The 16,301-nt window shown below is 39.1% G+C and overlaps 1 protein-coding gene across 4 annotated transcripts in view; it reads right to left on the bottom strand.

Moving 5' to 3' along the window:
- Positions 1-6,471: 6,471 nt before the first annotated feature.
- LOC126250572 (E3 ubiquitin-protein ligase Bre1) overlaps positions 6,472-16,301 on the bottom strand; it is a 260,407-nt gene continuing 250,577 nt past the window's right edge. For all 4 annotated transcript variants that reach the window (XM_049951572.1, XM_049951573.1, XM_049951571.1 and 1 more), the window contains 2 exons: positions 12,668-12,762; positions 6,472-7,400 (listed from right to left, as the gene is read on the bottom strand). In XM_049951572.1, the coding sequence (XP_049807529.1) occupies positions 7,119-7,400; positions 12,668-12,762 (377 nt within the window). In that variant the 3' untranslated portion in view covers positions 6,472-7,118. The remainder of the gene's footprint in view (positions 7,401-12,667; positions 12,763-16,301) is intronic.

Here is a 16,301-nt window from a genome sequence, read left to right on the forward strand (position 1 = left end):
CACACATCTCTTAACACTGTTGTCAACCTTTCTACCAAATCTCTGACCTCCACTGAAGTCTTAGTGCTTTCTAAAGGCCTCACTTTTACCGCAAAACTTAAATTCAGTCATGCTGGAATTGTAAAGGACCTTCTTCCTTTTAACTGTTCTCTGTAGTGGCTACATTTCTTTGCCATGCATCCCACTGACAACGGCCAGCCAAAATCCCACACATTTCCAACCTCACTCCAAGTATGATACTTCTCACCTTCCACCCAATCATTCACTGGTTATCTTTCTGGAATTCCTCACTTCTAAACTGACCTCATCTTTCTTTCAAAAACCCCTCCCTAATGAGTCCAGTATCACACCCAAGGAACATACAGCTATCTGTAACCTGAAAACCACTCCAGACATTGTCATTCTTCTCGCAGAAAAAGGTCCGTCAACTTCCCGACACCTCTGCATACAAACCTCATTACCATGATCCCATCCCAGAAATCCAACAAGTTCTCCAGCAGTTCCTGTAGACCTTAGGTCCACCTCCAAAACCTGACACCTATATCCATCTCCCCTTCCACCCTCTGCACTCTTACCTTTTACCTACTCCCCAATTGCACAAACCCAACTGCAGAGGTTGTCCCACTGCAGCTGGGTACAATGCTCCCACTCCGCGAAACTCTGCCTTTGTTGACCAACTCCTCCAAACCCTTGTCCATAACCTCAAGACACTGCTCACTTTCTTCACTGTCTTTCCACAGCTCCTCCCATTACAAAAATCCTTGTTGGTTACTGTGTATGCAACATCTTTACACACCAACATCCTCACACCTTGCTGCCCCAGAAAACTACCTTTCCCTTTGTCATCCTGACATCAAACGCATCATCTGTTTCCTAATCCTCCTATACAAACCATATTCTGACACACAATTAGTTCACTTTCAAAGGTCATATCTATAAACAAATCCATGAAACTGCCACAGGTACTTACATGATACCTTCCTATGCAAATTTACTTATTGGACGTCTGGAGGAATCATTTGCAGTCAACACTTACAATCCCTTGTCTGGTTCAGATTCACTGATGACATTTTCATGATCTGGACTTGTGGCAAATAAACTCTATGCTCGTTCCTCCATAAGCTTAACCCTTATTCCCGAACTGACCTCACCTGGTTCTTGTCAACACAACGAGCCACCTTCCTAGATGTTGACCTCCATCTCAGATGGATATACAAATTTATACATTCATATCAAGCACACCAACCACCAACTGTTCCTCCATTTTGACATCTTTCACCCATTCCATGTCAAAATATACCAATAAACTTACCAGAGCCTTTACTGACGGACAATGTTCTATCTGGCTCATTCATCAACAGATCCCCCTGCCATCTCCTTCTCTGACACCAGTAATCTAGTTAACCATCCACTGACCAGCACTTTATCACCCAGTATCATCCTAGCCTTCGAAAGCTCAACCATATCCTTCACCAGGACTTTGACTACCCCTCAACATGCTCTGAAATGAGGGATATCCTACCCATATCATCCAGTGTAGTGTTTTGCCTCTCTCCTAATCTTCAGAATATCCTTGTACATCCATACTCTAAACCTGCATCCCATAGGCCACTCCCTTGTGGCAGACCCAGGTGGAAGACCTGTCCCATACATCCAACTATCACCTCTTACTGCAACACAGTCACAGGCATCTCCTAACCAATAAAAGTCATGGCCATGTGTGGAAGCAACCACATTGTATATCAGCTATGATTCAATTATTGTACATGTTCTATGTGGTCATGACATTTAACCAACTGTACACTTGCATGAATGACCACCAGTCAACTGTGACAAACCACAAACTTGACCATCCACTTGACAAACGAGGCTACACACTACAAAAATAATGACTTCAATAGCTGCTTCACTACATGGGCCATTTGGGTACTCCCAGAACAAGTTTCATTGAACTACGTAGATGGGAATTGTCATTCCAGCTAATCCTGGGGTCTCGCAATCCCCCTGGCCTAAACCTCCACTCAATTGTTTCCCACTGCTACACCCTACCTTTTCTCTTCTGTCAATGCCACTTCTTTCCCATTCATATTGTGTATTGTCTTCACCCACCACTTTTCCTCCTTGCCCTCCCTCCTCTGCCCCCACATGGTCTCTCTCTCTCTCTCTCCCCCTCCCTCCCTCCCTCCCTCTCCCTCTCCCGGCCCCCCCTCCCCATTGTGTGTCCTTCCCTACCCCCTTCCTCACCCGTCAACTACTTTTGACAATCAGTACCCACAAATCAATTTCGCTACTACTGTGAGGGTGTATCTTAGGGTGCCCGTGTGCAATCCAACTAGAAAAAGAGCAAGAGCTGGAAAGCTAGTGGCAACTGTTTTCTGTTGCATATTCTGCACTGCACACACCAATCCTCTATAGATATTTTTCCACCCAGGGATTTCCATTATTGTTATAAAATTTACTTTTTGTTTCTGTTGTATGTACACTTGCTACTTTATGGCACTGTTAGCATACTGTGGAGAAAAGTTTTTGCCATCATTAGTTACATAACATTTCACACATGCTTTTGAAAGGTGACTGAGGCAAAGAAGCAGCTGAGTGCCTCATACTGTGTTTATGCTGTTGCTTGGGCAGCAGCTGACTTGTGCACTACAGAACTGGGCCTACTTCAAGCTATCTGATGTAAAACGCTAAAGTCAAGTTTAGTGAAGTTTTGAGGTTCCTGAGCTTCAATCACTTCAAGCACATCACTGAGACCAGGGCCACAATGCTTTAGAAACTCAGCCCATTTTCTGTTATCAGAAACGTTTAGAATAATGACATAGTGAAGTATTTTGTCTTGAAATGAGCTTCCACAAGAGTAGTTAAAGTTACAGTTCCCAGTCATGCCCTTACATTCAGAAATCCATTCCTTGTAAGGTTGTAGGAAAAAACCTGAAATTGGCAGCACCTACATGAATCTGTGCTTTGAAGAAGTCTTTCAGTTTGCTAATAACATCTTCATAGGGTAGAGTTTGTGGCTCTAAATGAGGGAAGAACTAGCGACACGATCAGAAATTATGCACTCAAACCCACAGATAAAAGAAATAGCATTGTGGTTCTCTCAATGTTGTAAGCAGCAAAATGTTGCTCTAGCATCAAAAGAGCAAAAGAATGGAGGAGGTGGCACCTGGCCGCTGGCATTCTGCGCTTCAGTCTTCGTTGTCGTCGTCTGCTGTGTTTTGTTGTGTATCCCTCAATCAACCAATAGCAGTGAGCAATAAAGAAAATCTGTTGGGTCTGAAACTGAATAAGTGCAGTGAGGGATTGCTCTCAAGAAGTTGCTATTGCATATACAAATTAAATACAACTGAAACAGATGTGTGTTCCACACACAAATTATGAAAAATGTTGTGATTTCCAATCACTGTCACATATAGGCACAAGACACATCACCAATGGGAGAAAACAACCAGAATCTTCGCCCCTGGATGTCTGTGTGTCAGTAGGTAAGGTAACGAATGAAGAAAATCAGAAATTGACAACATTGTTGCCAGCAGCTTGTACACCAGGTAATTTTCTGTGATAACTTACTTTTGCAGAGTCAGAGACAAATCAATAGCCTCCAATCTGCAAGCCTCTTTCTCTCTCTTGCTGATACCCAGAACCTCAATAAAAGTTAATTGTGCATAATTCAGTTTGTACACTCTCTTATCCTGTGTCTTTTATGGGACAATGAAACTTAAAATGTTACATTCAAGTTACACACAATCATAATATATTCTCAATTTGTTATATTTGTGAACAGACTCCTTAGAACATTTCATTCTAACTGGAATTAGCCTCTGGAGAAATTGATATGATGAGAATACTTGTTTTATTTAAGAAAAACATGTTAAAGAATTTAACGTTATATCCAAATGTATGTCAAATGATCCTGAGGTTGGTTGGGTTGTTTGGGGGAAGAGACCAAACAGCGAGGTAATCGGTCTCATCGCAATTAGGGAAGGATGGGGAAGGAAGTGGGCCGTGCCCTTTCAAAGGAACCATCCCGGCATTTGCCTGGAGCGATATAGGGAAATCACGGAAAACCTAAATCAGGATGGCCGGACATGGGATTGAACCGTCGTCCTCCCTAATGCAAGTCCAGTGTGCTAACCACTGTGCCACCTCACTTGGTAAAGTGATCCTGAACATCAGACATTTTTGTTTCGTATGGTCACTACTGCTGAAACACAGAATCAAGGCTTGGTAACTTCTATACTGCCAAATTTAAACTAATATGCCAAATCACCAGGAATTTCTATTGTCATATTTATATCTTAAACATGTCGTGATCTATGCTTGTGATCACAAAATAATCATGACAGTATACTGAAAGGTAAAAATGTCTTTACTGTCTATAATAATGGTACACATAAAACTTCCATAGATATATGCATAACAACAGGTTACGCCACTCATGCTGTGTGACAATGCTTGGCTATGTACCACACATATTGTAAATGCAAAGTTGTGGAAATATAGATGGAAGTTCCTTCACGCTACCTACTGTTCAGTTATGTATCCGCTAAGCTCACTTTATTCCAATAGCTGAAACATTGTGCTTGTGGACATTGCTGACTTTCTCTCAAAGGGGGCATAAAGTGGTATTTGGAAACTATAGGAAGCTAAGCCATGTTAAGCCTAGTTTACACGACGACATTGGGATGTGCCACTCCTTGCGTGGAATGAGTTGCACGCAAATGGTTTCATATTTGACTGTAGACATGGCGAAACCAGTATATACTTCAGTTTCATCGTTTTGCGAGTTCCTGAGTCGTGTCTGAAATGAAAGTTTTGGCAGCTGCACGTTGCACAAGTTGTGAGTTAAAGCTTGTTGCGTGGAATTGCTGCATAAGAAACGTGTTTCGATTCATGACTGGATGAAGAAAAGACATCAGCTCGGTTGCTCAGCATCCTTGCTGAAATAATTTGTAAAGGAAGACCCAAGAAGTTCTTTTAATTATCTTAGAATGTCACCAGAACTGTTAACGTTTCTTCCAAATAGAGTTAATTATGCGATAAGGAGTAAAGATATTGTAATGCATGAAGCACTGTCGCCAGAACTGAAATTACATATCACATTGTATACATTACAATTGAGAACGCTCAGCATGCTATAAGATGCGGTTTTAGTTGGTGATGACGCTTTTTCATGAACACCAATAATTATTAACATTAACAGTGATAATTATTAACATTAGCAACAATAATTACTCGAAGCAGGCCGCATTAAGAAGACTATGATTTGCAAACTACTCTCTTGAAGAGAGATCTTTATAGTGGCAATATTTGAAAATTCTAACATTTGTGAATGGGGAGCACTGCAGTGAATATTCCTTAACAAAGAGTTGGCCAGCTCCAACGATGGGATTTTAGTCTTGTAGACGAGAGCATTTCCACAGCTAGAATTACACTTACTTGTATTTTTCTCAATTCAGTTGTATATGTGCTCCTAACTCAACAAATTTTGCTTTGCAGTTCAAATATTGACAAACCATCTATGTTATAATCACACATGATGGTCTCAGCAGCAGCAGTATGTTGCTTATTTTTGTAATCAGCACCACTGAAATCCCACAAACACCTATGTAAGGTATAGATATCCAAAAAGTGAACATTATTCTCCGTTCCCCACTTCATATTTCAGTTTGTCTACACTCGACGAACACACATATCCTCAAAACTCATGCAACTAGTCTCACCAAAGTTGGAACACACCAAAAGTGTTTAGTTTCACCAACGAGTTGCGCAAACGCGTGGCGCGCATGCGTAGTGGCTGGTAGTGCAGTTGCCTGCAACCAGGTGTCGTCGTGTAAACTAGGCTTTACTCAAATGAGTCTAAACTATACGTTTCAATAAAAGTCCACCAGAAGTTTGCCTGGTGTTCTGCAAAGTGTTTCCATGAGAACATAAAACAATATTTCCTTTCACTGCTTCTTTACCACTGCAATATCAACTTGATGAATTGATTCTTCATTGTCATTTAAATATATTTTATGTAGCTACAGGGAGTATATTTACAAATTTACTGTACCTTTAGAGTGAGGAGATACTATTTTAACAGAGAATAAATCCATAGTACCATTTGTCATCATATTGTTTCACATTTTTTCATACAAAATGGAGTTTTGATAGAATTATTTGTGACCAATGACAGATCTCACACAGTATATTCACTCCTTCTGATACACTGGGTTTTGGTGTATACAGACATATTTGAGAAGTTCACTGCATCATAATACATGGCCTCAGATCTCATCTCATCTCTGAAACTATGAGTCATTGCAAAGTGGAAGACCACAGAAATGTTGTACTTTATATTAAATAAATAAACTTCTATACGATCTCACGCCTGTTACTGTTTCTGTTTCTGTTCTTTTTTGCCTTTCCTAAAAATTCATCATCACATCCAGTAAAGGAATAAAATATGTTCAAAAAATAATACATGAGAACTATGAAGCAGGCATGCCCACTGACAGGACTGCTACTTTATTTTGTTTTATATATACATTGATAAATTAATACTCTTTTGGTATTAAATAAAACAGACTTCAATAACAAATGACTGTGTATGTGGAATGAATGTTTCAAATGTAATTTCATAAAGATGTTGGATATATGTACATATGCAACCAGTGTGCTAACAATAATTCTTGCCGTCGCTCTTCCAGCTGCTTTATCACAGTGTATTTCTCTCTGAGTCAGTCAATCAATCAAATCAGTGAAATGCAAGTAACTGCTAAGTCATTAAAGAAATACTTGGCATAATTTGAAATTTGTCTAACAGTAATTACAGTAAATGTCTACTGTTTCACAGGAACGAGTACAATTATCTCCATTACATTAGATTCTGTATCAAGCAACTGGTCAAACATAGTGTCAAAGCAAGGTAATAAAGTATTACATTTATCTTTCAAAGATAGAATTCTTTAACTGTTGCTCTGCTAATCCTATTGAAACCAGTCACCAGACAAACTATACAATCTTATGTGTATCTTTAACAAAATCTTAAAACAAATAGCTCAGGAGTGTTCTCAATGAAAAACCTCGTGCACGGAATGGATCCTCCCAGATGAAAAGCTATGTGATTCAAAAATTTATGTAGAAAGATAGAGTCGGTGATAGTCATTGGCACCGAAGGCAGCATTGCACTTGGGACATTTCCGTTGTCGAGTCTCATACCGAGTGCGAAGGCAGTCCCAGCAAAACACATGGAAACATTTACTGAGAACAGCATCTTTTCGTTTAACTTTGCATGATGGACAAGTTAGTGTTTCTTTGTATTCTCGTATTTCTTCCATCATTACTTCATCCAATGTGCCTGCCAACTCAATTTTCTTCATTCGTTCTGCTTTCCTACGAAGTTGTGCTATTTCTTCCTGCAAAGAAGATAATTGTCAGAGCTCTAAGCTACTGAAAACTGAACAAATATGCTTATCTTAGTAATTATTTATTACACATAAGGATAACATATTCATAAATCAATGAGCAATGGTAATGTAGATTGGTGACAACATATTGGCTGCAGGAAAGGAAAAGTTATTGCAGCGACAGAGCTTTGTGTCTAATACAAATGTAAGGTAAGACTGCATTAGCTGTTATGAAATTTTTTCTTGCAAACTCAAATACCTAGACACTATATTTAAAACTGAGTATTTTTTTCTTGTTTTCTTCATCCAGGTATATTTCACTTGTTTCCCATCAGCTTTTTCTTTTAAGGAAGTAACATTTTAGAATTCCAAAAGCTTGTAATTTGTTATCACATTGTATTTGTTGACAGACCTAATTTTTCTTCAAGTGTCAATTTTTTTACTATTCCTACAAAATGTGTATTTATACGTGTAGTATGCAATAAAACTTTTCAATCAGATGAAACAAATGTTCAGGAAGTAATTGATACTGCCATGAGCATTCCAGATTTATCATGCAAAATATTTCTTAGAGAGAGAGAGAGAGAGAGAGAGAGAGAGAGAATGCGGGTTAAAAGTTAAGGGGGTAAAAATGGAATTATTTTTTAAAGGCTATAGATTTTCAAATTGTTTATAATACACCCTTATCCCCTTAAAAATAGTCTCCATTACAAGTAATGCATTTGTCCCACCAGTGCTTCTATGGTTCAAAACATTTTTTGTAGTCATCTTAAGAAATGGCTGACAGCTCCTCCCTCATTTTTTTGTTGACTTCTTCAATGTTGTCAATCAGTGTCCTTTCTTGCTTGGAAATAAGAAAAAGTTGCGTGAAGCAAGGTCAGGCAAGTCAGGTGCATCTGGCAGCAGAACCATGCCATTTTTAGCCAAAAACTGTCTAACAGAGATGGCTGTGTGTGCGGGTGCCTTATCATGTTGGAAGAACCAGTCTCCTGTATGCCACAAATCTTGTGTTAAAATTTTCTGAACCAAGCTCTAAGATAACCCACTAATCTCTGACAGTTGATCAATTGTCTGTTGATGGTCTTTGAGCATAAGGTCTTGAAGTTTTTTCAATATTTTCGGCGATTCAGCCAGTTGACGGACGTGTAGAGCGAGATCTATCATCAATCGACATGTCACCATTTTTAAATCGAGCAAACGACTCATATACTTTTGTTTTTCCCATAGTGTCATCTTGGTAAGCTGTTTTCAACATTAAAACAGTTTCGGCAGCATTTTTACTGAGTGGAAAACCAGATTTCACAGCTGCATGTTATTTACTTAAACTTGCCATCATAGAAAATGAAACAAGAACAAAACAGCTCTATCAAAAACAATCACTGCAGATGAACAGAACAAGCCTGGTTGACAACACAGGCAGCACTGAAGTGGCAATGAGTTGTGCTATACACACTTACCGGCAAAAACCCTTACTACACAAGCTCCGCCCACAGCAATGTTATTCTGTTTTGTTTTTTTGGTACCCCCTTGTATATGCTTCTGTTTAACGATTTTCTCCCCTTCAAATGCTGGATTCAAAAATATTTGATGATGTAAAAAAGATATGTATGATTAGCACTGATAACCGAGCATCCCTAGAAAAGGATATGTGTAATTTGCTGCATGATAACTTTGATTACCATTAACAGGTAATGTGTTACTGAAAACACTGCACAGTCTGATTTCCATCTAGACAGCAAGCACATCGTAGATTACTGTTCCTAATCCCTCTTGAAGATGATCAACACATCTGTAGAAATAGTATGCCATATCTGAATCTGAAATACTGTTGCATGCCCAGAGGTTGGTTTGTCATCAATCAATCTGTTAAAACCTGAAATATCACATCAGTAATATTCAAATCACTTACTGACACTTGTGGCCCAATGTCTTTCCTTCAATGGAATCTCTACTTTAAGTGAGTTCACCGATCCACACCGTCAATTTGCTGCATGATAACTTTGATTACCATTAACAGGTAATGTGTTACTGAAAACACTGCACAGTCTGATTTCCATCTAGACAGCAAGCACATCGTAGATTACTGTTCCTAATCCCTCTTGAAGATGATCAACACATCTGTAGAAATAGTATGCCATATCTGAATCTGAAATACTGTTGCATGCCCAGAGGTTGGTTTGTCATCAATCAATCTGTTAAAACCTGAAATATCACATCAGTAATATTCAAATCACTTACTGACACTTGTGGCCCAATGTCTTTCCTTCAATGGAATCTCTACTTTAAGTGAGTTCACCGATCCACACCGTCAACTGTTTGCGCAACTTTAACACAATTTAATAATGAAAACACACAACAAAGTGCTTTAATTCATCAGTTTCTAACAGTGCCATGTTATAAAATCATTTTATGTGCACATGGCTTTCAAGCTCATACCAGCTTACACATTTCACACCAAAGGTACAAAATTTATAATTATACATGATGAAGTCAAGTAGTAAAACACATCATGTCTGAGGAGTCCCTGCAGCCCTCTTGACTTTGTACAATTGGGAAAATAAATAATTGGCATACCCGCTTTGAATATGACAAAAAATATTGTTGTTAGTACTGTCATGGTTTGTTTCAGTACTGCATTGTTTTCAATTATAAAGCCATGGCTGATGGGAACAGACACAGTTACACTGCTGATGAAGTATGAAGTGATATGTGGCATGTGTGTTGGTACATGACCATCCATAGATCGGGCAAATAATGATGGAGATATTGAGTAAGTTTAGGGATCGCTTCGGTATGGTTCTTCCTCATGAAATAACCAAGCTTGATTAGAAGGAACATGTCTATGTTGAGGCAGGGTCAAGGACAGATCATGTAGTGGACATAAGAAAATGCGAGGAGAAACTTGTACTACTGTGGCCAATGAAATCCATTTGCAATGGAGCAGCTGAACTTCAAGTATCATGGTCAACCACACTTGGACACATTTTTTTTAAAAAAGACTAACATTTGCGAATAAATTATCAGGCATAAACACGGAACAGCATGTTGCCGCCTGCTCTTGCTTTGACGGCATCTAAATGTTTTATGTTAATCAAGAGGGTTCATTTCTGATGAACATGTTATATATTAAAGTTTATACTGGTGGAATGTGATTTTCTGAGCTAAGCAAAAACTTCATAATGTGCAAGAGTTGGAAAGGAATTCATACAGGCTGGGAAGTTGTCATGATACCTGTTCAGCCCATATTTCTTTAAAAGATTTGCAAGTGGAAATTCTTATCTGATACACCTTAGCTTGAAGACAAGGGACTCAAGACTCATGTTGTTACAGCAGGATAGAGCTGCAGGACACATTGCTATTCAGAGTTGCAAGCTCCTTGATGAACAATTTCAAGGCCACTGGACTGGTTAGGGTTCAAAACCATATTCAACCCTTTTGAAATGTCCATCATGAAGTCCAGACTTTGCCACACCAGGCAACACATTATGGGGTGTAATGATGTTCCATGTGACTCCACACTGGTAAAAACTATAGTCAAATTGTTCATAAAGGAGCTTGCAAATCTGAATAGCAAAGTGTCCTGCAGCTCTATCCTGCTGTAACATCAGTCTTGAGTCCCTTGCCTTCAAGCTAAGGTATATCAGATAAGAATTTCCACTCGCAAATCTTTTAAAGAAATATGGGCTGAACAGGTATCATGACAACTTCCCAGCTTGTATGAGATGTGAAGGAGGATATGTAGATACACAGATCTCTGTGAAAAGCATAATGGTGCACCTACAGATTCACTGATTATATAGAAGGCACCCAACAGTTCAGGATTGCAATGACTGAATCTGCCGCATGGATTAATGACTGGGACCAGTGTGCCAGGCAGTCTGGATGTGGTTTTTAGGTGGTTCTACAATCACCTTAGCTAACTACTGCAATCTACATCCTTCTGAATCTCCCTCTACGATTTTTACCTCCCACACTATCCTACAATACTAAATTGGTGTTCTCTTAATGTCTTAGCATGTGTCCTATAAACAGATCCCTTCTTTTGGTCAGACTGACCCTTCTAATCTTCAGCATTCTTCTGCAGCCCCATATTTCAAAAGCTTCTATTCTCTTTTTCTCTCAACTATTTATCGTCCATGTTTCAGTTCCATACATGGTTACACTCCAGACAAATACCTTCAGAAAATACTTGTTAACATTTAAATCTATATTTGATGTTAATAAATTTCTCTTCTTCAGAAATGCTTTTCTTGCCATTGCCAATCTACATTTTATATCCTCTCTACTTCAGCCATCATCAGTTATTTTGCTGGCCACATAGCAAAACTCACCTAACTACTTTAAATGTCTCATTTTGTAGCCTGATTCCTTTGGCATCACCTGATTTAATTTGACTAAACTTCATTATCCTTGTTTTGCTTTTGCTGATGTTAACCTTATATCCCCCTTCCAATATACTGTCAAGTCTTTTGTTGTTTCTGACAGAATTACCATGTCATTGGCAAACCTTAAAGTTTTTATTTCTTCTCCCCAAACTTTATTTCCTACTCCAAGTTCTTCTTTGGTTTCTTTTACTGCTTGCTCAATGTACATATTGAATAACATTGACTATAGGATACAACCTCATCTCATTCCTTTTTCAACCAGTCTCCCTTTCATGCCCCTCAACTCCTTTAACTGTCGCCTGTTTTCTGTGCAAGCTGTAAATAGCCTTCCACTCCCTGCATTTTACCCCTGCAAAGAGAGTATTCCAGTCAACATTATCAAAAGCTTTCTCTAAGTCTACAAATGCTATAAATGTAGGTTTGTCTTTCCTTAACCTGTCTTCAGACCATCAGTAGTTCTGACAGAATATCATCTTCTACTGGGGCCTTGTAAGCATAGCATAACCAAAGCCTGCTTCCCCAGTATCAGCTCGTTAATTCCATAAGATCCCACTTGATCAGGGACTCAACAGAATGCTCTACCTTTCCTTATTGCTGTAGCTGGCAGATTGTTTTCTACGTCCATATTTACTAGGTGTGTGTGTGTCGTACAGGCTGCACTGCTTAAAGAATTGGAGCAAATGAACTATTTCATGCCTCTCTGTATCTTCTCTGCTCTTATGTCTTCAATATTAGATGACGTTCATCACCAAAGACAAAAATATGACAAAGATCAAACTTGAAAAATTACTTGTGGGTACAGTACTCATTATCACAAATGTACAATGCAAAAATCATCTGTGAAATACTGGAAATTATGTCTGAGCAATTATAACATAGGACTGTACTGACCTGGAGTCTTTTTGTTTTGTATGCCTCTGCTTCCAAAGAACTCGTTTTCTCAGCAACAACTTGTTGAGCTTCCTTCATCTGTGCATGATATTTTTCTGCAAATTGCAATAAGAACAAATTATTGTACAAAAATACTATCACACCTTAAACTGTTAATAATACTAACATTTAATGGCAACAGAAGCTCGCATATATGCATTGCCACAATTTCAACTACTTCTCATTATGATCAAGACAGTGCCTTCACTTCCAAAACATTACTCCATCACCTGCCTAACTTACACAATTTCTTAGAGGTTCTTATGTCACTCCTACTTCCAATCCTGTACATCATGTGACATTCTTCTATGGATGAACAATGTGCAAGATCTGTAGCATATACCTAAAGACTACCTGTCACAAGCATTTCCTATCCAATGGAAGGTTACAGAAAATATAAAAGCAGACATGTCATCGACTGGCTTTACTGCAGTCACTTATAGCATCGTAACCACCCTGGTGTCTACATGAAAGATTTGCTTAAGGTGAAAAACTATTAAGGCACACTACCTTGTACATGGGAGAAATCACATTTATAAATGTTACTTCCTAATCTGTTAGTTTCAGTATGATCACAATGTAATTCAAACATACATCACTCATACCACTTATTAGTCATCCAAGGCATTAGCTATTTCTTCAGCCAATTCTTATCTCACTAATAACAACACTATCCAAGTTCACTGCTAATACCACATTGCTTAAGATCAACACTCCTCATGTACACAACTTGTCTGTCTCCAAGCACATATTCACCTGTGATTCCCAACTGTGAGTCAAGTAATCATTCCTCTTAACTCTTACCAATAACAGTCTGACACATAATTACTTCACTATTGATGGTTAAAATTATAAGCAGATAAAGGTATAACCTCCCATGTGAATGTCTTATAGATTAGATGTTATTTTCTTATATTCCAATTATTGGCAACCCCTGACTCTATTCAGGCTAACATATATTTATATTGACTTATAAATAATAGATGCCCATTAAAACTGTTGGTAAGCTGGCAATCCAGTCGTCTGAAAGTCGGGCTCTTAATGCTGTCTTGAAGCTGCAATGCACTGTTCAAGTGGGCCATTTGAAGTTGGATGGTAAGCAGTTGTTTTTATGTGGGGTATACACCTATGAGCCAAAACATTATGACCACCTACCTAGTAGCTTGTTTGTCCATCTTTGGAATGAAATACATAACTGATTCTGTGTATCAGGGATCCGAGAGATTGTTGGTAGGTTTGTGAAGATATGTGGTATTAGATATATAAACACAGGTCATGTAATTCACATAAATAATGGGCCGCTAATTTGCGTATGCAGTGATGGTGCCCAATAGCGACCCAGATGTGTTCCATAGAATTTACATCCGGTGAATTTGGTTGCCAAGACATCAACAAGAGTTCATTACAATGCTCCTCAAACCACTGTATCACAGTTCTGGCTCCGAGACACAGAGGCTGGTGAAAGAGGACATCACTGTCCGGGAAGACTTCAAGCATGAAGGGATGCAGATGGTTCACAGCTATTAGTGTGTCATAAATTACTACCACAGGTCCCATGCAAGCACAGGAGAATGTCTCCCACAGCATAATACTGCTCCCACCAGTCTGCATTCGTGGCGCACTGCACGCTTCGAGCTGCCATTCACCTCAATGGTGGCGTTTGTGGAGAGGACCATTGAACTACTGTGCAGCGAAAATATGCTTTACCCACAGAGCCCCGACATGTTTCCATTGATCGACGGTCAAATGCCAACGGCCCCATGCCCACTGCAATCCTAATTGATGATGATGTCGTGTCAACATGTAGGGCTGGTCTGCTGCAGAACTCCATTTCCAACAATGTACAACGAACGGTGTGCTCTGAAACACTTGTGCATGCACTAGTACTTGTGCTGTTTCTGCAGAGATGTCACAGAACACCATCTACCCTACTTTACAGAGCAGACAGGCCTCCAAACCTCATGTTCTGCAACGAGCTGTGGACATCCAACCATTTAGCACCTAGTGGTAGTTTCACCATCCTTCTACGTCTTTGTGTAGGTTCTCATGACAGTAGCACGTGAACATTCAACCAGCTTCATCGTTTTTGAGATACTCATTCACAGGCTCTGCGAAATAATAGCCTGGCCTTTGTCAAAGTCACTTGCCTCAAACCATTTCCCCACTTGCAGCCAATATCTTCACTAGGGTGACCCCCCATTCATATCTGCTCTGCTTACAAACTGTCATTACCGCATCATTTGTGAGCTGTGTCAGCAGGTGGCATCCAACATTGTGGTGGGTAGTGGTTATAATGTTTTGACTGACCAGTGTCCATAGGGTCTTTGTCATGTGTGTGAACATTTTAATAAAACTGCCATCCTCTGTTGGTGGTGGTGATTTTTGGGACTCAAAAACGTGCAATCCATGATAATAAGACAATGCTGGTAGCACTTTCTGCAAAGATGTCCTTCAATAGAACTCCTCCTGGCCAATGTGTAAACCTGCTGATCATTGTTAAGAGATTTTAATTATTTAACTACTTATTTATTCATTTATTTGTTATTTTCTTTTAGTCCTTTATGTATATTAACTGAAAGAAAACAGCAAGATGAAATTTTAAAAGAAAGGTGAAGGCTTGAGAGCCAGGTAGCGGTCCCAGTACATCAAAGTATATGCAACAAGCAATTCAACTTCACTGAAAGCTCCTGGTTCAATGTTTTGAATTTTTGGCTTGTTGACAGCAAACATGTGTTTTTGCCCAAAGCTTTACATCTAGTTTCAATGGAAGCCAAATAAAGTGTTGTCAAATCAAGTCTTCTGTGCCTTTGCTGCCAGGGTGAGCCAAGTCATGTAGTGCATGGAAGACTTGCTGATTGTAGGATGGAGGAACATATGGCCCGAGTTTACCAGAGTTTACCAGTAGAACTGACGAAGTAACTGTGGTCTAAGAGCAGGTAATATTATTGTTACAAACACTAAGGAAAAAGTGTCTGAATTTTTCACTTTGGACATTTCTGGGCCACTGCTTTGTGCCTTTGCAATGTACTCATACAGAATGCTAGTTGGCAACATGATTTTTGCAACTCTGGAACAAGTACCAGAAGGAATATTCTCTCCTTCAGGAAGGTATCGGGTATTTGTGTGGAACTGATTGAGAAATTCTGGATGGCACAGTTACTTTGTGTTGCTTTTTTGGGTGCTGTTTAAAGGCAAATGTTAATGGCTTGAGACCTGTAAATATTGTGAAATCTCTGCCTTCCAAAAGATAATACAAATGTTTGATTGCCGAATATGCTGCCAATAACTCATGGTTGTAGGTACTGTAGTTAACGTCGTGTGTTGGTGAGAGACCTGAAAAAAATGCTAGTGATTCAGGTGTTACTTCTCGTAACTGGTGTAAAGAAGCACCCATAGCATAGTCTGAAGCATCCGCCACCAAAATTAAGGGAAAATCTGTTGAGAGATGAGCAAACTGAGTTGCATTATATAGTTTTTCTTTTAATTTTTTTAGCAATTTGTCTGTTTTATCAGTCCATGTAACAGGTGATTATCCTTCCTCTTGGTGTTCTCGAACAAGTTAAACAAAGCTCGAGTTAAACAAAGGTTGTTAGAT

Source organism: Schistocerca nitens, chromosome 1, assembly GCF_023898315.1.
Source record: "Schistocerca nitens isolate TAMUIC-IGC-003100 chromosome 1, iqSchNite1.1, whole genome shotgun sequence".
Lineage (NCBI taxonomy): Eukaryota > Metazoa > Arthropoda > Insecta > Orthoptera > Acrididae > Schistocerca > Schistocerca nitens.